The sequence below is a fragment of the Pleurodeles waltl genome, chromosome 3_1 (genome assembly GCF_031143425.1).
Source record: "Pleurodeles waltl isolate 20211129_DDA chromosome 3_1, aPleWal1.hap1.20221129, whole genome shotgun sequence".
NCBI classification, from domain to species: domain Eukaryota; kingdom Metazoa; phylum Chordata; class Amphibia; order Caudata; family Salamandridae; genus Pleurodeles; species Pleurodeles waltl.
In genome coordinates, this window is record NC_090440.1 from 130,567,099 (window position 1) to 130,593,092 (window position 25,994).

Consider the following 25,994-nt stretch of genomic DNA (forward strand, 5'->3'; position numbering starts at 1 on the left):
GGCGTCCTTTGATGTAGTGTCTAAAGTTATCATTGACTTCTTGGGCTAGAAGTGTGGCTGTGTTTTAAGATTAGGCATCAAGAAGCATTTTCAAAAGATGGCATTAACCAGTGAGGAGTGGTCCAACCATATCTGTTGTTTCAGACACATGTGAAAATTAATTCCATTTTACACTTGGGCTTCTGAGTGAGGTGTCCACGAAATTCACTGAAGCCCATGACTTCTACATTTCACCAAGTCAACCCATTGGTGAAATCACCATAATATGTCTTCTCAGAAAATGTCTGCTGGAGTAGGGTCTGTGTCAGAATGAGACGCTGTTGCAGTAAGGTTTTGTTTTGGGATGATGTAAAGTAAATGGATGCTGTGCAAAACAAAAACACAAACAAAGCTTTTACTCTGCGTCCGTTGCTGTGCTCTTTAAAAAAATTGCATTTTGGGGGGATTTTGGTACATTGCAGATCAAAAATATATGTTATATTGTATCCTGCCCTCCGCAACACCACCGGCGGATTACAATCTTTTACTGGGCCACAGCTACCAGTTGAGTGATCAGAGCACAAATGGAACTTTTCATCTTATCCAATGTCCACAAATATGTTGGGCACCTGACTTTGTGAGAGCTTGCTATAGTATTTCACCCTTCAGTTTAAGGTACGAATGAAAGCATACATAAGCACTGATTTTCTCAGGCCCATCTGTAAAAAGCATGCATGGAGAATTTCATGGTTGTTGGAAAATCAATATGATAACTGGAGTGACTACACAGCCAACTGTCATTTATCATAGATTATTCAAAAACAAAAACAGGCAAATCTTGATGTCCTGAACAGGGTGAAATTATACTAGAAATGAGTCATTCAGAAATGAGTCTACCAGTTGCAGCTATCTTACAAACAACTACTGCTGCTGAGCTGTCTTTCCTGTGCTTCCAGCTACGAAGGGTAGAGAAAATTGGGTATCAGGCGAATGTTAATTTGACTATCAATCAAACTGTATTTATATAGCGCAGCTTCTCACCCGAGCAGGTATCCAGACGCTGTGGAGCCAGGTGTTGGGCTCTGTACACTTTTTCATAGAAGGCATAACTTTTGCTTTTCAGCTCGGATGGCAGCGAAGGAGTAATTAGAGTTTGACATAGAATTGCTTACCTTCGGAAGACCTCTTCATGATTTCAACAAAGAAAGATAGCATTTAAAGGGCTGATTTGGACATTTCAGGGATCAGGTATAGGGTACAAGCAACAAATGGAGGACTGTTATGTGGAATATTTGTAAGCCTAGTTGTAATGACTTATGAAACGTACAGGTTCTGATCATGGAGGACCCTCAGGATAGTTAGTATAAACTTGACTGAACTCAAATTTTCATGAAAAAGTAGACAGACTCTAACAATGGTTAAGAAAGGAAGACATCTTAATGCAATGCCACTCTTATATTAAACCAATAATCTGTGTCATAAGCCATGGGGGGGGGTCCTCCAGTTTTAAAATTCAGTTAAAAGGATGTTCCCAATCAAAACAGCATTAGCCCTACCCCAGACCTTACAAATGCTGGAAGACAATTACTCAATTTAGTAACAGGCATAGTCAAAATAGTCCGCTAGGTATGCACAGAATATTGGAGAGTTAAGCAGCATCAAACAGAGATGATGCCACTCTGCCTGATGTTGCCATCTCCTTTGTTTTTTCGTGATGGGAAGTGATCTAATGCGTAACCCCTGGTCCTTTAAACCCATCGAAACAAAGCATTCCAAATGCTAGGGGTGAACCTGGACCACGTTCGTATGGTTGAACAGTACTTGTTGCAAAGGCTTTGGTAAATTTTCATTTGTTTTTCTTTAATGAAACCTTGTCTGTTCTTATATGTAATTATTATAAATACATATTTTTTAACAGATGATAATTGTTGTAAGGCTCCCAGGCATCAGAGCCTAATCGAAACAACTTTAAAACCCTATATGAAAGAAATCAGTTTTTCACACACATTCAAAGTTCTGGAAATGTCCTTAGCTTCTGTTTTCTAGCCGATTTCGGCATCACGTGAGTAAAGCATTTTGCAACACAGGGATACCGTTGAATGCATCCACCACACAAGACATTTTTATAAAGTTTTCTTTTTACTTGTGAATAGTCTGACTTATAAAAATTACAGTATACAGGAAATGAATCCCGCCCATATTTTGTTCAAACTACATGAATTTAAAATACAAAGATTCTGCTTTATTACATACAGTGACAATGTACAACCAGTCTATTTACATAGCAAAGACTTATATAAACAACAAATCTGACATTCTGCTACTGGCAGAAGCTACTATAGTTTAGGAGGTAGCTTTAATTGACAACAAAAAAAGTGAAGCCACATATCCCATCATGTGCTGTATCAAATAATTTACACTTCGACGATAAAAATTCATTATATGCACAGTATGTACACTTTACATTTAAAACTATGACCTAGCTTAAAATGGCCAATTTTTCCGAAATGCCCCACTCCGGCAACTAGTTGTCATTAATGTTAAAATCCTGTACCCCGTCACTATTCATGTGGGTGATAGCTTGAAGCAGGGAGTTTATCGAGCTGAACATTGAAATAGATTGCTGCTTTCATTGTGTAGGAATGTTTCTAGGAAAGCTGCCACGAGGGTGGATTCCCAGAATGTTTAGCAAAGTCTTATAGACCAGCAACATGACAGATCACAAATAATTAATGGTGACCACATTCTGTACAGTCACGTTTGAAAACTGACCAGGGCTTCACATCTTGTGTTGCCTCAGGTATAGTTTGTGCCAACAAACGTAGGCAATTTGTACATGCAAACCTACCAATTCAGCCATAGCTACCTTTGTGATTAGTATAAATAATTTCCAGAACTGTGGCACAAGGTCTCTGTCCCATGACATGTTTCACTGTCGCCATGACATACACAATAGTAACGTGGTCTCACATACGTTGACAGATATGAGTAAAGATGTACACGTTGGAACACTGAGACGGGGTGAGTAGTATGCCGCATTGACTTTACTAAAAGTTTCATCCTCCCACACTTTAAATACAGATAATGTCACTCACACTATAACACAATGCCGATGGAACTCAGCCAATAAGTTCCTTTTCAAAATCACCTAGATAATACTTAAAGGTCCGGCTATGCTATTCCATCTGACCCATGCTAATATTGTAGATCAGCATCTTAAGGGAGAGATAAAACTATGATTTCCAGCAACCTTTGTTATTTTCTCAACGTTCATCAAGCAACTGTGAATCCCTTCTCAGAATTACAAAGACCCCATAAATGTCATACCAATGTCATTCTCAGTGTAACATTTGGGAGAATCAGTCCCCTTTTTTGGCCCTGAAGAAATTGTCCTGAGATTAACTCTAAAGAAGGAAAAGCTTAAAGAAAATGATTACAGCAAGTCCTATTTATGAAAAATTATTACTTTAAACAATTTCTCAGCTGTCTTCATATATTGTGCTTGGTGTTAAAATGACCAATACGGACTTATCTCGCAAATCACAACACGAGAGTCAAACCACACAATATAAGCAACGTAAGAAGCCTGCCGGATATACATTGTTACAAAAAAGATGTACTATTTGCAAAATGTTAAAAATATGTTGAGATTCAAATTTTGGTTTGCAAATTATTTACAGTCTTGGCAACAGATATTGAACACAACTGTAGGGCTCAAGAAACCACTTCCCTTATTACAAGCCACATCGAAGTATGGTTACAAAAGTGCTTCCTTGGTGAAAGTTCAAAACTGGTCTTCAGTACCAGTGCTGATCTATCAGCTCAGAGAGGAGCCGAACTCTTCATTTCAGTCTTTCATTCTTGGTATGTTATAAGCATAGCGAACTAAAGGAAATCCTCGACTCTTATAAAAACACGCACGACCACAAGCTTGCACTTGGTCTGAACTGTCGGACACAAAGGAATCTTCCTCATCCGCACAATCAGAATGAGCCGACTGTGTGCCGCAGTCGGACCAATAGCCGTCTGACCGGTGACAAGGTACGACTGCCAGCGTGGGACAACTCTGGGACTTGATCAAGTGCTTGCACGGCAAAGGTTTGGTTAGGAGAAAAGATTCACAACAGTCATACACTGGAAGATTGCCCTGCAAATGTGAGTACATGCGGCAGTCATAGTAAAAGTCCTGCGTCACACAACCACTTTGGGCATTTGCTGCTACCATTGTGGATCTGTTCTTCCTGGTGATACGATTCTGCAAATGTTTCCAGTCTTCCTTGAACTTGGGGTTGAAGAAAATATACAGCACTGGATTCAGGCATGCAGGCAGAGGGAAAAATATTAAAGTGACCGACTTCATGATTTCAGGGCTAATAGAAATAGCAGTGATCAATGGAGCAAAGGAGAAAAAGGCAACAGGGCAGAAAAAGATGCAATTGGTGAATATTAGCCAAGCAACGTGCTTAATCATGCCAGACTGGGAGTTTTCCGAGACGTCTTCCTTCTCCAGGTCACAGTAGAGTTTAGTGTATATTACAGCCATCAGTAAAAAGGCTAAAGAGTTTAGAAGGACCAATGTTACTGTAAAACCTAGTGAAGGGGTTTCTCCTGTAGGGAAAGGCAAACAGAGGGGTGAAGCGGAAAACTCCCCCACGTGAAAAAGTGGAAGGCATCCGGCCACTAAAGCAAAGAAGAAAGCAAAGGCGGCTGCAACTTGGAACTTTTTCTGGTGATTGCTTTGTTCTTTTTTTATGATGTCCCTTGCAGAGACGCTTCGCTCAATTGCTGCTAGCATCAAGAAGAAAATTGCGCTTTCTGATGAAAAGATTGCAAGGAACCCAGCAACTTTACAACCAGTGCCAGTTTCCCACCACACACCAAATTCAGCAAACCGTCCCCAAGACACCGAGTCCAGGAAAGTTAAGATGCCAGTGTAGACTCCCATTAACAGGTTAGAGCCAGAAATCAGACCAATGAAAACTTTGGAGGATGAAAGTGGAGAACAGGATGTAAATACAGTTAAAATGACAATGAGGTTGAAGACCAATGCGACCAAGAAAATGAACCAGACGGTGAGACGAATCATCCAGCTTCCCAGTAAATATTCACATGGTTTAAAAGCTCCTATAAAAGAAAAATATACAAAAGAAATTTAAAGCATAATATCATTGCAGAATATAGATCAGCATTTAACAAAGGAAATTTTAAAATTAAAGTTGCATCAATGGTATCTTATATTTCTTAGACAACATCTTTACACAATTCATTAGACCCCGAGCTAATCAATACAGAGATATAAAGCAGTAAATGGCTACTTGAGTCTAAAGTTTATATCTCTGTTGCTTATTCTACTGTAAAAATATCAATGGCTATTTGAATGCCATCAACACATGGAAGAACACCAACTTGATGTCACAGAATCACTTCCAGATGCAGGTTAATGATTAGTATCCCCAATCAATAATACCTATAACATTCTTTATGAAAGTTTAGGGTTGTGTCCCAACACTGGTAAATAAGCCATAACGTGTCAGTGTAAAATTGGTGGTCATCTTACAGATCACTGCTACCACCAAAACAAGACTACACTTTTTCTCATCTCCTGCCCTGAAACAAATTTTGCTACCAGTTGAACTTAGAGAGTGTAATGGTGTTCCCTGTCCTAGTTATGCCATGACTGTCTTATTCACATGCCTTTCACAATGGTTCAGCATATTTTCAGGATGCAGAATGCAGCGGCTCTTCAATCTGGCAAGATACTTAGGGACCATAACCTTACATATACATACTGGGAGGTAACTCAATGTACTCTCATTTCCGTAGAAGGTAATAAATCTTTATGAAATCCACTGGTGGAATTTCTACCACCATATAGCTATGTTGGAGGAAATTCCGCAGTCTATCACTTAAGTTTTGCTGGTGATCATCACTGCCACTCATTTTCAGTGACTAGGACTTATTTTCATTGTTACCTTTTGACCCAGAGAAAAAGAGAGAGAGAGAGAGAGAGGGAGGGAGGCAGAAAAGGAAGAAAGGACAAGCAACTAGTGCAAAAGGGGGAAATGAGGGCCTAAAAAAGCCTATTACAGTCAAATAAAGAGGCGGGAAGGGTAGGATGGTGGAAAAAAGGTGCATGAGGATGCTCTTGGAAACATCGCTCCTACTGTGCAGTCTTCTCACATAGAATTTTCTTTAATGATATTCGAGAACAATCTAGAGACATTATCTCAAGTGATTAACCTTAGAAATCAAAACAAATCCAAATCTGGACTATTTCCATTACTGCTTTTCCTCTGAATACAAACCATGTCAATTTCCCTATATATTAGTATGTTGTTCCAACAGTCTGATCATTTTTCATACTGCTTACAATTTGATATGAGGTTTACTGGACACTCTAATTGGTAGTAGACTTCCAATGATGTTCACTTTTCCAGAACAGTGGAAAGTATTGAGCGATTTGCCATGCAAAAGAAAAACACCTACTCATTTATGCCACTCTAATAGGACTTCTTGTTAGGAATACTCTTCTTTCACTTACAAAATGAGCACTTAGTGATTTTCACGTTTTAACGGTCTAAGTAACTTATTTCTGTAATAATAATGAAGCTTTTGGCACATGAGCTAGTGACCTAGGCCAAGCCTCACAGGTTTACATTCAACAGGTTTTTTGAAGGCATCTTTCATTTGATCTTACTGATGACCATACATTTCTGCTTTAAAATACCATACTTCATTACCTGTTGAAGGGTTACAGTGAACAGCTATCTGAATTGGTTCCTTATCTTCATCATTTATGAGATCTTCTCCATTTGCTGCAACTGATCAAACATATAAATGAGTATTTCTATTTCAAGTTTACATTTCCCTAATTTAAACTTCTAATGGGGTTATTAAATGTCTGCACTGTGATTCCCACAATTATTTGTACCATCTGCCATACAGTGATAATAATAACCAGAAATGTGCCTTGTTCACGAATATATTCCTTATCAATGTAGATGTGCAGTGCTTTGATACTAGGCTTCATTACATTAATCATTTTATATAGCTGTTCTAAACATCTGGCTTTCTGTGGTATCTCATATTTTCATCATTTCCGGAGATTTGAAGCTTTAAGGTATTTATTAATATAGCAACATGTTTAATTTCTAGTTCAAAAATACACTCTATGAAGCAGACTGCACAAAGCTCAGGAACCCGATGCTGGTCACTGCTGAGGTCATCGCGTTCAATCAATTTAGTCATTATTAACTGAAGGACAGTCTACAACAGCCTTCATGGGTAAGCAAAGTACTAACAACGTTGCATTTCTAAAAAATAAATAAATATGTGAAGCGCCTCAAAAACCACGAGCTACTCACCCAATATTTACACCGAGTAGCACCACCCAGAGCTGCTTCTAAGAGATTATTTTTTTGTACTTGCATTTTTCTAATCTTTGGGGGAACGAGAATGGGTTTTGACATATAGTGTCAACTATTACAATTTCTTACAGAGTGGTCATTTAATTAGAATGTTATATACATAAAGCCATGCAGATGCACTATTTTAGCGCACAGCTTTGCAGGACACTTTAATCACTGTCACATAACCGTCAACAGCCCCCGTAACTCAATCGCAGCACCCACCTGTCAGCTTCCTTATTCATCCAGTTAAACATTTACTTAACTTATTCATACTTACAATGCTTCATCCATCAGTATGATCTAATAAGCCTCACAAGTTCTAACTAAGTATTGGGCATGGGAGGAGGATTGCACGTCAGCCAAACATGCACCAATATAAACCAGTTTTAATGTTTATAAGATCGCATAGCTTCTAAAAATACCCATTTCCAAGGTAACTATCAACCACATCTGGCTATTTTGCAAGAACACACTGGTATCTAGAATGTTTAGTTTCACTTTCGTATGATAGGAGAGGGCGGACAAAATACAGAATTAGAGAGAATTAATTGTACGTCACCTTGATGACAGAAGGCCACATGGAAGTTGGTGGTTTCTATCTGAATTGCACTAGGAGGACACAGAGTCAGATGCTTCTGAAACCGATCTGCCATTTAAATGTCAGTGACCACCCGAATAGGAAATGCACTGTACAGGGAGTGCAGAATTATTAGGCAATTGAGTATTTTGACCACATCATCCTCTTTATGCATGTTGTCTTACTCCAAGCTGTATAGGCTCGAAAGCCTACTACCAATTAAGCATATTAGGTGATGTGCATCTCTGTAATGAGAAGGGGTGTGGTCTAATGACATCAACACCCTATATCAGGTGTGCATAATTATTAGGCAACTTCCTTTCCTTTGGCAAAATGGGTCAAAAGAAGGACTTGACAGGCTCAGAAAAGTCAAAAATAGTGAGATATCTTGCAGAGGGATGCAGCACTCTTAAAATTGCAAAGCTTCTGAAGCGTGATCATCGAACAATCAAGCGTTTCATTCAAAATAGTCAACAGGGTCGCAAGAAGCGTGTGGAAAAACCAAGGCGCAAAATAACTGCCCATGAACTGAGAAAAGTCAAGCGTGCAGCTGCCACAATGCCACTTGCCACCAGTTTGGCCATATTTCAGAGCTGCAACATCACTGGAGTGCCCAAAAGCACAAGGTGTGCAATACTCCGAGACATGGCCAAGGTAAGAAAGGCTGAAAGACGACCACCACTGAACAAGACACACAAGCTGAAACGTCAAGACTGGGTCAAGAAATATCTCAAGACTGATTTTTCTAAGGTTTTATGGACTGATGAAATGAGAGTGAGTCTTGATGGGCCAGATGGATGGGCCCGTGGCTGGATTGGTAAAGGGCAGAGAGCTCCAGTCCGACTCAGACGCCAGCAAGGTGGAGGTGGAGTACTGGTTTGGGCTGGTATCATCAAAGATGAGCTTGTGGGGCCTTTTCGGGTTGAGGATGGAGTCAAGCTCAACTCCCAGTCCTACTGCCAGTTCCTGGAAGACACCTTCTTCAAGCAGTGGTACAGGAAGAAGTCTGCATCCTTCAAGAAAAACATGATTTTCATGCAGGACAATGCTCCATCACACGCGTCCAAGTACTCCACAGCGTGGCTGGCAAGAAAGGGTATAAAAGAAGGAAATCTAATGACATGGCCTCCTTGTTCACCTGATCTGAACCCCATTGAGAACCTGTGGTCCATCATCAAATGTGAGATTTACAAGGAGGGAAAACAGTACACCTCTCTGAACAGTGTCTGGGAGGCTGTGGTTGCTGCTGCACGCAATGTTGATGGTGAACAGATCAAAACACTGACAGAATCCATGGATGGCAGGCTTTTGAGTGTCCTTGCAAAGAAAGGTGGCTATATTGGTCACTGATTTGTTTTTGTTTTGTTTTTGAATGTCAGAAATGTATATTTGTGAATGTTGAGATGTTATATTGGTTTCACTGGTAATAATAAATAATTGAAATGGGTATATATTTTTTTTTGTTAAGTTGCCTAATAATTATGCACAGTGATAGTCACCTGCACACACAGATATCCTCCTAACATAGCTAAAACTAAAAACAAACTAAAAACTACTTCCAAAAATATTCAGCTTTGATATTAATGAGTTTTTTGGGTTCATTGAGAACATGGTTGTTGTTCAATAATAAAATTAATCCTCAAAAATACAACTTGCCTAATAATTCTGCACTCCCTGTAGTTAGAGTGAGGTGTCATTAATATTTGCATTGTGTTTTTTTAATCTGTAATGTATATGTGAAATATATTGGGAAAATAAGAATCTAGTTAGTAGGGGTAGTGTATCAATCAGCACAAAATTTGCAGCTGTGCCTTTTACCTGTTCGTTGTGGCTGGAAAAATCAAAATTCAAAATAATTAGCACTAGGCCAATCTTAAATGTGGAAAACCGTCTTCCTTACCAAAAGCATCATTTCTAAAAAGATGCAATTTGTTATGGACAGTATGCGCTGGTGTTAATTAGCAAATATCCAGCCAACAGCAACTCCACCACAAGTCATCCTAAGGCAGTGATGGCTGCCGCCAGGAAGGGCTGCTTGGGCAGCGCATGGAGCGGGGGACAATAATAATAACAAGATTACATTTACCTCCTGCCTCTCCTCCACTGCTTGCCTTGCTCCCACCCACCCAATCCAAACACTTCTCTCATGCTGTTACACAGGAAACCCCACAGTGCCGAGATTTGCCTGAGGGGGCTGAAATGCCGCTCAGGGAGGGAGTGAGAGCCTGCTCTTGGTCTCCACCCAGCTGTGAAATACAGCTTGGATGGAGAGTTCTAAGTGCACATGTCAATTTGGTCAGCCTCAGACAGCCGGCCAAACTGACATGCACACTTAGAGTGCACCACTACTCCTCCTTTCTGCTAACGTGGAGGATACTGGTCCCTCCCCGCTCTAGACTCCGCAGAAAAATAAAGTGATCATTTATTTGTTTGATTGCTGCCTTTTAGCAGTAGGGCTGCGCTCATCCACAATAGTGGAGGGGCCACCCCTGCCCTAAGGATTAGGATTGCTGTGCTGATACGCTATGATACTTATCAAAATGAACTGGACCGCAAATGGTTTGTGGGTCATTTAACAAGCACCATTGTTTGAAGACAAACCTTTTAACACTTTGATTCTCAAAGGTAAATTTATGCTATAAATTAAGTTTACTAGTTTTTGAAATTCACAAACTATATGCAGTTTTGAGACTCCACACTCCCTATACTTGTGTGTGCAGAGATCTCCGCACCTCGAGACTCCACAGTTGGGGAGAACCCTGCACACAGTATAGGGTATACAGATTTGTATAACATGGCAAGCAGTTGGGTAATTTCATTTTGTAATATGTTTTGTACTACAAAGTGCAGTTTGAAACATTTCAAAACGTGTGTGTTTCCTCAGTCAATATTTTTACCGATTCATGAAAAAGCATGTCTCTAATTTGTCGGACTCTTAATTCCACTTTATTAATGACTTGTTATAGAAAAATATATTGTGTAGTGGAATCGTGTTTTGTAAATGTGACTTTCTCAAAGTTTGTACATACCCTTGTCATGATCCAAAGAGAGACCAGGCTCTTTGTGGCCAGTGGGGTCTGTAATTGATGTTAAGTAAGAATCGCAAGCCGAAAAAGCACAACACTGGTATGCATATGGAACCGACACAGATCTGAAAGTAAAGGTGAAAGAGCTGGTTACAGCACTGACAGTTGTGGAAATATGCCTTGAATCATATCTCTTAGTCATGCATTAGTGTCTCATTACAGTCTCATGCTATACCATAAAGGGTGTTTCCACGTTTAACCTTTTGCACTTCACAATCTAGTCAACACTTTGTCAACTTCAACCATTGTTTTAGCAATAACAAAACTGATAGTAAAACATAATATTCAATGAAAATGTAAATCTTAAACTAGCTCCTTCAAGCATGAATTGCTACTTTTTGCTCCCGACCTTCTTTACTAGTGTTAACGCTAATCTGAATCTCTATGCTTGTACACCTGACGCATGTGAAGGTCTCTACCATATACCCCCTCTCAGGGAGACCATATATTGAATCAAGTAAGGTCTCCTACAGCCAAAAAAGTGCCCATGTGGGCTGCAATATGTTGGAAGCACAATTTTTCCCCTCAAAAAACTTATTTTAGAACATTGGAGAGCAATAGTGAATAAAGGAACCGCATACCCAGTAGCGCGGCACTGCAACCTAGCACATGATGGAAAACTGGATAAGATGCAATTTTTTGGCATTGACAGGGTAGTGGGTACCCCAAGGGGGGGGTGACAGAGAGAAACAATTGAGGAAGTTAGAATCAGAATCCTTTAATCGATTAAACTGTTTCCCCTGGGGATTGAATAAGGATGAAGAACTTCATGTTCTTATTGGATAGTTAGATATTGTTAAGAATTGGGAGAATTGGGTCAGGGTTTCAGAGTTTTGTATTTTTCAGTATTATTTTGTAATTTTGTTAGTAAAGTCATGTGGTCACCCCACCAGTTCGAAAACAATGTTGAAGATATTGACACATTGTTTATTAGGTTAACTTTGAAGGTTGGATGAAAAATGGTGAATACTAGAGATGATTTGGGTACTTGGGTAATTAATATTTCAAAACCAAAATAGACGTAGAATGCACACGGTAATCTAAATATATATATATATATTTTTTTAAATATTTTTTCTATGTCTATGCAATGGATTAGTGGTTATATAAAGAGTAGAATGGGTCACATGACTTGAATACTTGGAGGGCCAAGGAGGAAGACCGTGACGGTTGAAACGCGTCACCCTAAATCTTTGATTTCTGAGTTATATGGATTGATATGGAATGTTGGATATAAATAAAGGACAGTAATCTGCATGGAGTGCCATCGTTCAAATTTTATGTGCAGCATATATTGAATGGGTCCTGTGCCCATTGTCTGAGCACCCACCTCGATAGGCGAGCGCAGGAAGAACAGCAGGACTTATATATATATATATATATATATATATATATATGGAAATTGTCACTTACCCAGTGTACATCTGTTCGTGGAATGTTCCGCTGCAGATTCACATGCTGTGCATATGTCTGCCATCTAAAGTTAGGCTCGGAGTTGTTTTTCTTCGAAGAAGTGTTTGAGTCACGGGATCGAGTGACTGCTACTCTTCGGCTCTCCATTGCACATGGGCATTGATGCCATGTTAGATTGTTTTCCCGCAGAGGGTAAGGTAGGAGTGATAGAGTATAAATAAAAGAGATGTCCATGCATATGGAATACATATATATACACACACATATATATATATATACACACACACACACACACACACACACACACACACACACATACACATATGCACAAGTGTTTGTTTAACTTAAACAGCTACAGGCTTTCAGGGAGGTAGGAGGGTGCATGTGAATCTGCAGCGGAACATGCCACGAACAGATGTACACTCGGTAAGTGACATTTTCCGTTCAATGGCATGTGTAGCTGCAGATACACATGCTGTGCATAGTCTAGAAAGCAGTTATTCCTCCCATAAAAGCGGTGGTTAACCTGTAGGAGTTGAAGTTGTTTGAAATAATGTTCTTAGTATAGCTTGACCTACTGTGGCTTGCTGCGCTGCTAAAACATCTACACAGTAATGTTTAGTAAATTTATGTGGTGTTGACCAAGTAGCTGCTTTACATATTTCAGCCATTGGTGTATTTCCTAAGAAGGCCATTTTAGCCCCTTTTTTCCTTGTGGAATGCGCTTTAGGTGCAACTAAGAGTTGTATTTTAGCTTTAAGGTAACATGTTTGGATGCATTTTACTATCCATCTTGCTAAACCATGTTTTGAAATGGGGTTACCAGTATGAGGTTTTTGAAAGGCCACAAATAACTGTTTAGTTTTCCTGAATGATTTTGTTCTATCTATGTAATACTTTAGAGCTCTTTTAATATCTAATGTAAGAAAGCTCTCTCTGCCACAGAATCTGGCTGTGGGAAGAAGACTGGTAGTTCCACTGTTTGATATGAAAAGGTGATACTACTTTAGGAAGAAACTTAGGGTTAGTTTGTAGTACGACTTTATGTACTTGTATGAACGGTTCAATTGTGAAAGCTTGAATTTCACTAACTCTTCGCAATGATGTAATTGCGACTAGGAATGCGACTTTCCATGTCTACAATTATATTTGACATGAGTACATAGGTTCAAATGGTGGGCCCATAAGTCGCGTAAGCACTATGTTTAGATTCCAGGAAGGCACTGGAGGTGTTCTAGGTGGGATGATGTGTTTTAACCCTTCCATGAAGGCTTTGATAACAGGAACTCTAAATAATGAGCTGTGCTGTATATTTTGCAAATATGCGGAAATTGCAGTGAGATCTATTTTTATGGAAGAAAAAGCTACATTTGATTTTGCAAATGAAGCAAATAGCATACAATATCTTGTATTGATGCTGAAAGAGGGGCAATTTGTTTAGATTGACAGTAATATACAAATCTTTTCCATTTGATGGCATAGCACTGTCTGGTAGTGGGTTTTCTTGCTTGCTTAATTACTTCCATACATTCATCTGGTAGTTGTAGATACCCAAATTCTATGACCTCAGGAGCCAAATCACTAGATTGAGTGTGTTGGGATTTGGATGCCTGATCTGCCCTTTGTTTTGTGTCAACAGATCTGGTCTGTTTGGGAGTTTGGAGTGTGGTACTACTGACAATCTAATAGTGTTGTGTACCACAGTTGACGTGCCCATGTTGGCGCTATGAGTATCAGACTGAGCGTATTTTGACGCGGTTCGTTGACTAGAAATGGAATGAGTGGGAGAGGGGGAAAAGTGTAAGCAAATATCCCTGACCAATTGATCCATAGAGCATTGCCCTTGGATAGGGGATGTGGGTATCTGGATGCAAAGTTTTGGCATTTTGCGTTTTCGCTGATGGCGAACAGATCTATGTCTGGTGTTCCCCACTGTTAAAAGTATTTTTGAAGTACCTGAGGGTGAATGTCCCACTTGTGTGTTTGTTGATGATTTCTGCTGAGAACATCTGCCAATTGGTTGTGTATCCCTTGAATGTATTGTGCTACCAGGTGAATGTGGTTGTGGATTGCCCATTTCCAAATGTTTTGGGCTAGGAGGGAGAGTTGGGACGAATGTGTCCCTCCTTGTTGGTTTAGGTAATACATGGTTGTCATGTTGTCTGTTTTGATAAGGATATTCTTCTGAGTGAGAAGAGGCTGAAAAGCGTTGAGTGCTACGAAGACAGCTAACAACTCTAAGTGATTTATGTGTAGCTGTTTGTGTTCGACCTCCCATTGTGCTTGAATGTTGTGATTGTTGAGGCGAGCTCCCCAGCCAATCATTGATGCATTTGTTGTAAGTATGGCCTGAGGCAGAGGGTCTTGAAATGGCTGCCCTTTGTTCAAGTTTGCGGAATTCCACCACTGCAGGGACATGTATGTTTGACGGTCTATCAACACTAGATCTTAAAGTTGACCCTGTGCCTGTGACCATTGTTGTGCAAGGCACTGCTGCAAGGGCCGTATGTTTAGTCTTACATGTGGAACAATCGCAATACAGGAGGCCATCATGCCCAATACTTTCATCACGAATTTGACAGTGTACTGTTGGCCTGTCTGTATTTGTGCTAATATATTGTGAAATACTAGTATTCTTTGTGGATTTGGGCTTGCAAGCTCTTTCTGAGTATTTAGTATCACCCCTAAATACTGTTGAATTGGCGCAGGTTGTAGTTGTGACTTTTGGTAGTTTATGGAGAACCCTAGGGTGTGCAGTGTTTGTATTACATAATGCGCATGGTTTTGACACGTCGTATGACTTTGATTTTATTAGCCAATCGTCGTGATAAGGAAAGACATGAATGTGTGGTCTTCTTAGGTAGGCTGCAACTACCGCCAGGCATTTTGTGAATACCCTGGGAGCTGTTATTCCGAAGGGTAACACTTTGAACTGATTATGCTTTCCTTGAATGACAAACCTGAGATATTTTCTGTGTGCTCAATGGATGGGTATATGGAAATACGCATCTCTGAGGTCTAATGTTGCCATGAAATTGTGTCGTTGAAGTAGTGGGATAACATCCTGTAGTGTCACCATGTGAAAATGTTCTGACAGGATGTAAAGATTGAGGGTTCTGAGATCTAATATTGGCTTTAAGGTCCCGTCCTTTTTGGGAATAAGGAAATACAGTGAGTAAACTCCCGTCCCTATTTGATTTTGTGGCACAGCTTCTATTGCTTGTTTGAGTAATAGAGATTTGACTTCTTGCAACAGAGTGATATGGTCTGTGGACAGCTTGTTTGGTTTTGGTGGACTATTTGGTGGAGTTTGTGTCAATTCTATGCAATAGCCATTGCTGATAATTGATAATACCCAGCTGTCTGTGGTAATGGCTGGCCAATTGTTGTGGAACTTTTGCAGTCTTCCCCCCACAGATGAGGTGTGAATTGGGAAGGAATGGCACAAGTCACTGCTTAGTTTGTTGTGAGGCTTGCTTTGTCGTTTGATATTTTCCCCTGCCTCTGGGATACTGGCCTCTGTAAGTGCTATGGAAACCACCTCGTTGGTATTGAGGTTGGTAGGCCGACTTTGGCTGTGAGGTAGATGTCTCGGCAGTTTGGGCTCTAAATCCACCTCTATATTGGGGTTTACGAAATGATCCCCTTTATTGTGTGGTATACAGTGCCCCATGGCTTTTGCGGTGTCTGAATCCTTTTTCATCTTTTCAATTGCAGTGTTAACCTCTGGGCCGAAAAGTTGCTTTTGGTAAACAGCATATTGAGCACTGCCTGTTGGATTTCAGGCTTAAATCCTGAAGACCATGCATGTCTCCTTATGGTTACAGCAGTGTTGATGGTTCTGGCTGCTGTGTCTGCAGAGTCTAGGGCTGACCTGATCTGATTATTAGTGATGGCTTGCCCTTCCTCTACTATCTGTTGTGCCCTTTTTTGCTGTTCCTTGGGGAGATGTTGGATTATGTCTTTCATCTCATCCCAGTGGGCCCTGTCATATCTAGCCAACAATGCCTGAGAGTTGGCTATTCTCCACTGGTTGGCTGCCTGAGACGCCACCTTTTTCCCCCGCAGCATCAAACTTCCTACTCTCTTTGTCTGATGGGGGTGCATCACCGGACGACTGCTAACTTGCTCTCTTCCTGGCAGCGCTTACAACTACCGAGTCTGGAGGTAACTGTTGGGTAATATAGACAGGATCGGAAGGAGGAGGCTTATATTTTTTCTCCACTCTAGGAGTAATTATCCTTGCTTTTACTGGCTCCTTGAATGTCTGGTCAGCTTGTTTTAGCATGCCGGGGAGCATATGAAGCGACTGATATGTTGCATGCGTAGAGGAGAGTGTATTAAATAGAAAATCATCCTCTAATGGCTCAGTATGCATGGCCACACGTGATACAATGCCGCCCTAGCTATGACTTGAGTGTAGCCTGTACTATCCTCTGGTGGTGAAGGCTTAGAGCATGAGTACTCGCAAACATTTTCCCAGGGGCTAAAAAGGTTGGTCTGTGATGTGACCGGGGGCCACATCAATGCCAGCGGAATGGCGGTCGGGCGAGCGGGTTGGGAGAATTGGTGGTTAATTATTGGTAGGTGAATCGAAGGGTATACATCTAGTGGCTGAATTGAGCAATATGAAACTAAAAAACCTGGGATTAATCTTAGCTTCCCCACTTTTCCAAATTGTGTGATCCTAGGCAATTGCTTAATTTTAGGTTCAGGGTCTGCACCGTACAAATCTGCTTCTGTGTTTAATAAACTATAATGCTGTTCATCTATAATAGGAACCCAGGCCACTCAAAAAGTGCACATAACATAACTTGCTTGTTTAATTCACTATTGGTGTATTTGTCAGGGTAGAAATGAAAATTGAATTTTCTAAATTCTTGTCTGAAAACTATCACATTTAAAATTAATACTTCTCATTGCACTGATACAATAAGTAAATTACACTTAGGTGAAATGGACTGCATGTTAACTTAATACACTTTTTGAATTTTGAAGTGACTGTTATATTGGTACACTTTTGCTGAAAGATGTCTTTAAAAATGAACTTGCTTCTAAAGTGAAGCTCAGGACTCCCTGGGTACTTTCTTTCCTTAACACAGTTAACCTTGAAATAAACAATTGCCTCTTTATTTACGATCGAATGAAGCGCAACCCTGTACTCCTGTTGTCTAAGGGGCTGCATGTAAAGGTCAAGTGGGCCGCATGCGGCCCCCGGGCCGTACTTCGAGTACCCATGGCTTAGAGGGATAGCAATCTGGGTTATTGTCTGGAATGGGGTCTGGATCATAAAGATCCCATGGATCCACATTGTCCTGCTGCGAATCAAATGTGTGATGGTGACTGCATAGCTGTAGGACTGGTAGGTGGAGAAATATGTAAGTGTGGAGACTGAGGAGGAGAAAATTGAGGAGGTGGAGGTTTCTCCTTTGTTTTTGGCACTCTAGCTGGAGGTTGTGTAGTGTCCAATTCTTCTTGAAAGGCTAATTTCCTCTTTGGTTTTGGAGGAGGTGCGGTTAAATTTCTGCCAGTCTCTTTATGGATGTGAATCCTGGCTTGCCTTTCATCCATTGCCTCTATTTGTGAGTCCTCCTCAGTAGCTTTGTGGCTTTCTTTAAGTACTTGTGAAAGTCCATGCTCCTCAATATAAATAGGCTTTTTCAGCTCCAAAGCTGGTTTTTTCGGTAATGAAAAAGTAGGGGTTGAGGATGGCCTCGGCTCCGAAAATGATTTTCTAGATTTCGACTCGATAGAGCGATGTTTGCTCGGCGACAGAGCCTCGGCTCGAGTCCCATGGCTTCGGAGGAGTGGCCTTTTTCGGTGCCGAAGTTGTGGGTTGGTCACTGGAGGTCTTTTTCCGGGTCGAGCCATGGCCTTCAGGCTGTGGCGTCCCCAAGGCCTTATTTTTCGGCTTCGATGGGACAGGGGCAGGCGTACTCACGTGCTGTCCTGCCGTGACCGGTCTGTCCTCCTCGGATTCCTGCTCAGAGTCGGATCCTCAAACGGAGACAGCGGTCTGCATGATTTCCTCCTCTTTGACGTTGAGATGTTCGGTGCTTTTAGATGCCATCTCGAGTCTCCGTGCTCTTCTGTCTTGGAGCGTTTTCTTGGATTGGAAGGATCTGCAGGCCTCACAATTTTCTTCCCGATGGTCTGGGGAAAGGCAGAGATTACAGACGAGATTGTTGGTCCGTGTAAGGAAATTTAGCGCGGCACCGAGGACCAAATCAGAATGGAGTCCGGTCCATGAGGCTTCCACGCGGTCAGCCCGACGAGGCCAGAGTTGGGCGCGACGAAGGGCAAGTAAAGATGTTTGATCCGAAGGTGGAACACAATCGAAACACCCACGAGAAATAGAGTTTTCAAGCTTTTCCGACTCGAACTATCGGAGCAAAAGGAAACGCGTCCAAACCTGATGGCGGAAAGAAAACAATCTAACAGAGTTGATGCCCATGCGCAATGGAGCCGAAGAGGAGGAGTCACTCGATCCAGTGACTCGAAAACACTTCTTAGAAGAAAAACAACTTGTGACACTCCGAGCCCAACACTAGATGGCAGACGTATGCACAGCATGTGTATCTGCAGCTACACATGCCATCGAACATATATATATATATATATATATATATCCTCTCATGTTAATTTTGATTAATCATTTCTCAGAAAGATCTCCAAAAATACTACACAGTTCATTGTTAACTGGAGCCCCGAAAATCCTGAACACTAGCATCATATGTGAGAAAAATGGCAAACAAAAATTAAGAAAAATTTTCAGTTTCTGAATTATTACAAAAACAGATAAGCAACAGGGCAGCAATATGAGTTTACATTCAGAATGTTTTTTTTCCATATGGAGAGGTCTGAAAATTGAAATATATACACAGCCGCAATGATAAATGCTGTGCAGAAAAAATCCCTAACCTCCAGCGTTACTTTAGTACACTTATTTTCCTAAATTAAAATGAAAGTATTGGGAGGTGAATCTAGTTGGTTCAGCTTTACATGTACTTTATTATAGTTTGGCAACTCATTTTTATTTAGGTTTGGATAAATACATAGTAAGGTTTTGGCTATATTGTAGGTCAGTGGCTCAATAAGGAGATTTGTCCCAGATCCAAATTATATTTCGCACTTCACAACTGTATGAGCCAAAAAAAAAAAAACAACTGAGGAAAAGTGATAAATGTTTCAAATTCACATCTGAATAGGCTACAGGTAGTTCTGCAACCTCATCTTTCTCATCAATACAGTTATAACATAACATGATAAAATGCTGATTTGTGAAGCACGTTCACCAAGAAGGGTATCTAGGTGCTGAATAAAAGAGGTTTATTGTTGCCCAACTAAAAGTTGCTCAGTTGATTCATGTCAGAAGGATGGAAAATGGAGGCGCCCATCCGGATCTGAACCCATGGCCATGATGTCAAACGTGTGCAGTGGATGTATTAGTCTACTTAAGCCACAAGAATAACTGATGCCATGAAAGTGGACATATTTAGTGACCTATTCTAGGATATATAACCATGGTGGGCTAGAAACATGGGAATTGGGAACATGGGATCATGGGAATTGAGTCTGTGCCAGTTCCACATACTGTGATTCTGGACAAGTCACTCAATCTTCAGATGCCTAAAAAAATGAATGTGTCAAAGAGCACTGAGTAGCAACGTGGGAAATTCCTCTAAGAGGGTAAGAAACGCGGCATAGCACAATCCGCAGATTAAACAGAACTAGATACAAAAAGGGGTCACTTAACATTCATATATTGACCACACAAAATACATCAAATACAGACTATACAAAATACATCAAATACAGACTACACAAAATACATCAAATACAGAATATTTGCATGTATGATAAATAAGTGATTCATATTACCGAAGTTTCAAGAGATCCTTGGACGTGAGTGATTTTCTTAGATCTGGGTTTCCTGTGAGCTTCAGCTGGTTTAGCCCATTCAGTCCTCCAGTTGGAAAATTAGTCAGTTCATTGAAACTTAAATCTCTTAAATCAATGACAAGAGATGCTGGTTAGTAGAACTTAGCATGAGTCACTGAATACCCAATCAACTTTCACATATTGATAGAGGGATTTCTTAGCTTAGTCCTATTAATCATGTAGCCAGGGGAAAATGGCAGACTAAGAACGGAGTTGAGAATAAACAGTTTCACAAGAAATTCAGACAATACTGATTAAGAAATCAGAACAGGAACTAGACCTAGATTGTATTTTCTGTAAATGATTTTAGTTTGGTCAGGAATATGTGTAGTAAATGGGTCTTCTACTGAAAATGCTATGATTTGTGGTGCAGTCTGGGAAAAACAGAGGATAACTAGCTATTATGCTCTCAGTAGACCTTGAACATTCACAAATAGGAAACCCTCTTCCTGTTAAAGACATACCCCTGCAAGTTTTGAAAAACATAAAACACACATAGGAATCAGTGGGAAAGTGAATTATTAACTAGAGGAGATGGTAGTCCACCACAAGAAACAAGGACATGTTTTCTTAGGTCCAGTTAAAGCTGCCAGTTATTTAAACGTGAGCTCAGCCTCTCGCAGCTATGGCATGAAGCAGACCGGATTAATTTAAGAATATGTGTAAAGCATTTAAAAGTAACCAGGCATTTAACGTGTCAGAAAACACATCATAATTAAAATCCCATTCAGATTTCTAAAATAGAGAATAATTTAATTAACAAAATTACACCAAAACAACAACAATTCAATAAGGGGAACTGGAGATCTGAATTTTTTAAGTTTTAAGTAAAAATAGCCCCAAAAAGCACAAAACCACAATAGTAGACAATGGTTGCGTTAGACCTGAACCTAGGCGTGATTTCGTACCAACCAAAATCAAATACAAGTCAGAAACACAAAGTTCAACTCAGTCAGAAGTTTTACTTTGAGACTTAGCCTTTTTCAGATTCCTTCAGCGGGACAAGGCAGCACTGAGTAGCTGAGGAGGACTACACAATGTCAGATAGGCATTGGTGGAGGTCCAGATGAACTCATTGGTTTTGCGAGGGAAACTAAGCAGGAGAAATTCAAATTTCGTGCCAAGGGAAGTCCTTCTGACAGTTGCATAATTTTGGCGCCTTTGCCTGGTCAAGATTTTTACCTTTCAGAATTAGTCTCTTTCTTAGAGCTACAAATCCTTCAGGAGGGAAAGGTCGCAAGCTGAAGCTAATAAGTACTCAAAAAGGCCGGAAGCTCCAAGCAGGGTAAACCTGTTTGTTCACTCAGCAGCAAAATACCATGGTTGGCTCGACTTGGCCAGTTTGTCCTGGTCCTCGGGAGGTCTTTAGTCCAAACATTTACTAAGTCCCAGGTTCTTTTTAGGGATATTGCGCGGAGGAGTCCACTTTGACACGGCCAAGGGTCCCAGGACCTCAAGAACAGTACTTGGGGCCAAAACTAACTCCAGCAGAGGCCACTAGCAGGGTACACGTCTGCCAAATCCAGTTGGCAAGTCCAAGTCCTCTGTGGTCAGCTGGGCTCTTTGGGGTAAAGACTTATGCAGCTTGTTGTAGTCATGTAGCATACACAGGAGGGCAGCCAACTGCCCCTTGGAGTCCAACTCTTTGCCCTGGGTACAAGTGAGAGCAGGTCCAGCTCTTATGATTTCCTCACAGGTCTCAACCCGCAGGTGCACTCCTTCATCTGGTCTTCCATAGTTCCAGAGTGTTCAGAGGATGGTGCAGGGAGATGTCACATTTATTCCTGGTACTAACTTGTGGGGGGAGGTGACTCATGGCTTTTCCCTAACCAATAGGGAAAAGGTTCTCAGGTGTCATCCTGCTCACTTTTGAAGCAGTTCCTATGAGCCCTACTGCAAATAATGTCCTTCTTTCTGCCTAAATCCAAGATAGTGAAACCCTTCTTCCCTTGTGCAAAGCCTATATGCCCACCCTAGAGGTGTGGCCAGGAAGAAAAGGAGCAATACCCCCTCTGTGGTCACATCAAACCAGTTCTGTGGTCTGCTTCCTCCCTTCTGGAAGTGCAGCCTGCCTGTCTGGGGAAATAAAGAAGGGTCTCTGATGGTGTCAAGGAAGCACCTTCTAAGTTAATCAAGTTTCTGGGCACTTCCCAAATGGTCATTCTGCAAGAGGAACAGAAACAGCTCCACAGACCCAGGCCTTTGTCCCTACTCTGGAAGCAGTTTTCACACCTCATTTAGAGCTTGAGCACTAAAAGAGGTAATGCAAAATGACCTCTAGGTTCCTTAAGACGAGAAAGGCAGTTTTCTAAAGTGCCTGTTCCGTAATACTTAATTATTCACAATCAGATTTCCCCAGTGAACTGAATGCTTAATAAATGCTACAAATAGTGCAACAATGCCATATCTAGTTGCCTCCTGAATGTAATAGTGTATCCCAGTGTTTCTCTATGGAACAGCCAGCCTTGCTACAGTGAAAATAGCATTTGGGTTCTAGTTAATGTAAAGGCATGTTACTTTGAAATTTCTACATGTCCTATTTTCAAATACCATGCAAGCTGCCTTATGAGCTACAATGCCTACATAGGGGTGACTTAATATTTAAAATAAAAAAGGGTTTATTCTGGCATGTAGGTTGCAGTTTTAAACTGCAGGTGTCAGGCTGCTGTTGCAGGTCTTGAGTCCCATTTGCCTGATCACATTAGTAGATGGCACAGTAGTTCTATATTACAAAGATTACACTTTCTATGCCATCAGTGTACTTAGGACACCATATACTATGGACTTATAGGAAAGCTAAATATGCCAATTTGGTGTTAGCCAATTTAACATGTGTTAGGAGTTGGAGCAAATGCCCCGAGGCCTGATTAGCAGCAGTCTCCTATAAAACAAGCAGAGGAGGCATACAAAACAACCAATTAAAGAGATGGGTAAAGTGGCTGTGCTCCATGGGAGGAACAAACCACAAGTCTGTCATAAAAAGCCATCAAATAGGAAGCAGCTAAACAAGAGAGACAAGAAACCCAGCATATAGTAAACAATGGGCGGGCTCCAAGTATTGGTATGTTCTTGGTTAGCCCACAATGTCTTTCACAACCAGACAGCTTGCATTGTCTGGCAGTCTCAACCTAAAAGCCATAAAAGCAAAGAAAAGACAGACTGCTCAGATCGTCCATATATGCTCTTGATAAGTCTTCACCAGAACAGGGGTGTTCCAAAACAGGTCCAGAAAGGTCAGATCCATGTTAAAGATTCGGGATATCCATACAAGATTACACACAATATAACTAAATGGAAAATCATGGTCAGTTATTAGTTTACAAGTCTGACACGGATCTGGGCCTCGAACCTATTGCGGATGCACCCAGTTTAAACTTTTAATTGGCAATGTTGTTGTATTTTAATATGAATCGCAAATTAAGTGCAATAAAGTCCTTGCCACAGTGAGATTGTTGCCAAAGGCTGAACAAAATATTGTTTATCAACAAATGGGGACAATATATACACTCTATAAGAACTAATGTTCACATTTATGTGGTCTATGATGTCACAAGCTATTGGACAGCAATGTCTAAATGAGGACCGTAAAACAAATATGGATAAAATAAAGCTAGCTATATGAAAGTAAAAATTGTATTAATGACAAGAAATCCTCACGTGCAACAAAATGTAACTACATCACTTATTAAACCAAAAAATGATACAATTTTTTTCACGAAATGAAACACTAACGTTCCAAGCTGCATAAAAACCCTATAATAGTTTCAAGTTACAAGAAATGAGCATTGATTACTTAATTAGGTCAGGTTATTTGTTGGCAACAAGGACTACTTACAGGCTTGTTAACGAGCCCAGTGTGTTGAATGCTTCATTGTGAACTTTGTGGATCAGGTTTCTGCTGAGATCTCTGCAATTATTAAAATAAAACACAGCGTTTATGATATCCATTGCCCGCTTTGGCGCCAGTGCTGAAGCCCATTAGAAATTCCATTGTGCTGCACTCCTTTGCTCACTTAAATTACCAACTTTTCGTTTTCAAGTTACCAATTTCAGAGCAAAACAAGGCGATTTATGGAAAACATTTCAAGACTTTTGGCTGACGTCCCATTAGTTCCTGTAGTTATTCTGTAACCGAAGAACTGCTTGCCAGAAAAATACTTGTGTTTTGGGACATGTCACGAGCCTCAGAGTATCATCTGTCAAACATTACCCAACGTTTCAATCCCACCAGTCGGGGTTTACGCCGATAAAGTTTCCATGCATTTTATGCAGCGAAGTCAAACTACTTACAGAGAGCGCAAAACAGTCAGACCGTAGAAGGCATCTTCTGGGATCTCCTTGATTTTGTTGTGCTGCAGGTAACTGGGGAAAAATACAAGAGAAGACGTACATGACACGTTCAGAAGGAAATGGAAGCTAAAATAGGGCGTAAAGTATGCTAGCCAATACACCCAACCCGATTTCTTTAACACTACCTTTTCAACACAGTTTAAACTGCAACCAGATGGTATTTACTTCTCAAGTCAGAATAAATGACTTGTACATAGTGCTGTAACCAAGCGGCGCTGATTCACAAGTGGAGGAGAATTATGCTCCATGTAACCTGCATCATTATGACAAGTTCCTTCCTGCATATTGCAGTACCCGGTTTGAAATTACAGCCGCTGTAGAACATGAAACAGCTGGAAGCAGTATGCTCAAAGTACTGGCATCCCCACAATAAACTTTCCTGATTGATATGTTGATCTGATTTTTATAAATATAGGTAGAATAGTGATTTAAATATTATGTGTTGAGTGTTTTGGTTACAGAATTGTATTGTAACATTTATATTGCATTTACTGCCCCTATGCAGGGCATTGATCCACATGGATAGCCCTCTACACCAGTGGTTCCCAACCTGTGGTCTGGTTACACCTGGGGGTCCGCGACTGCTTAGAAAATTTGAGAAATGTTTTAATTTTAACAGATTAGGGTCCCAGCTTTTGGTAATGACTCAGTGGAGGGTGCAAGGATTCCAATAATGATTCAGTGGGGGGTCTCCAGGTTCCAGTAGGTAAGTATAATTAAGATAAGGGCTACATTTACACACACACACACACATATATATATATATATATATATATATATATATATATATATATATATATATATATATATATATCCTTAATCACCTATAAACACTAAAATCACTATTACCACCCAATATCCTTACCTGCCCCATAACCTTAAAGTACCCTTACCACCCAATTCTCTTACCCACCCCTAGCCCCTAAAAATTACCTCTACCATCCTACACCCCTGCTCATCCTATAGTCCTTAAATGTGTATTTTTTTGTTATGTAGACTTAAATATATTTTTTTCTTTTTTATATATTTTTTTCTTTTTACTTTTTTTTAAAATCTTTTTTTATTGTTTCAACCAATAAGAAAGTACAATCGTATTCCCAAATATGCATAATTACACAGTTATTTTCCATGCACCAATTATCTTTTTTTATGTATTAACCGCCACGTTTGCTGTCTGTGAGTGTGAATCAGGATACAACACACAAGTAATTCCCATGGATGGCATATGTGGTCTTTACT

The 25,994-nt window shown here is 40.4% G+C and overlaps 1 protein-coding gene across 1 annotated transcript in view; it reads right to left on the bottom strand.

Annotated features, from left to right (window-relative positions):
* Positions 1–2,099: 2,099 nt before the first annotated feature.
* The window catches only part of LGR4 (leucine rich repeat containing G protein-coupled receptor 4), a 285,300-nt gene continuing 261,405 nt past the window's right edge, over positions 2,100–25,994 (bottom strand). Inside the window, exons 13-18 of the mRNA XM_069221966.1 lie at positions 24,696–24,767; positions 24,241–24,312; positions 20,346–20,471; positions 10,995–11,116; positions 6,720–6,800; positions 2,100–5,103 (exon numbers count right to left, since the gene is read on the bottom strand). Coding sequence (XP_069078067.1) covers positions 3,827–5,103; positions 6,720–6,800; positions 10,995–11,116; positions 20,346–20,471; positions 24,241–24,312; positions 24,696–24,767 — 1,750 coding nt within the window. The 3' untranslated portion in view covers positions 2,100–3,826. The remainder of the gene's footprint in view (positions 5,104–6,719; positions 6,801–10,994; positions 11,117–20,345; positions 20,472–24,240; positions 24,313–24,695; positions 24,768–25,994) is intronic.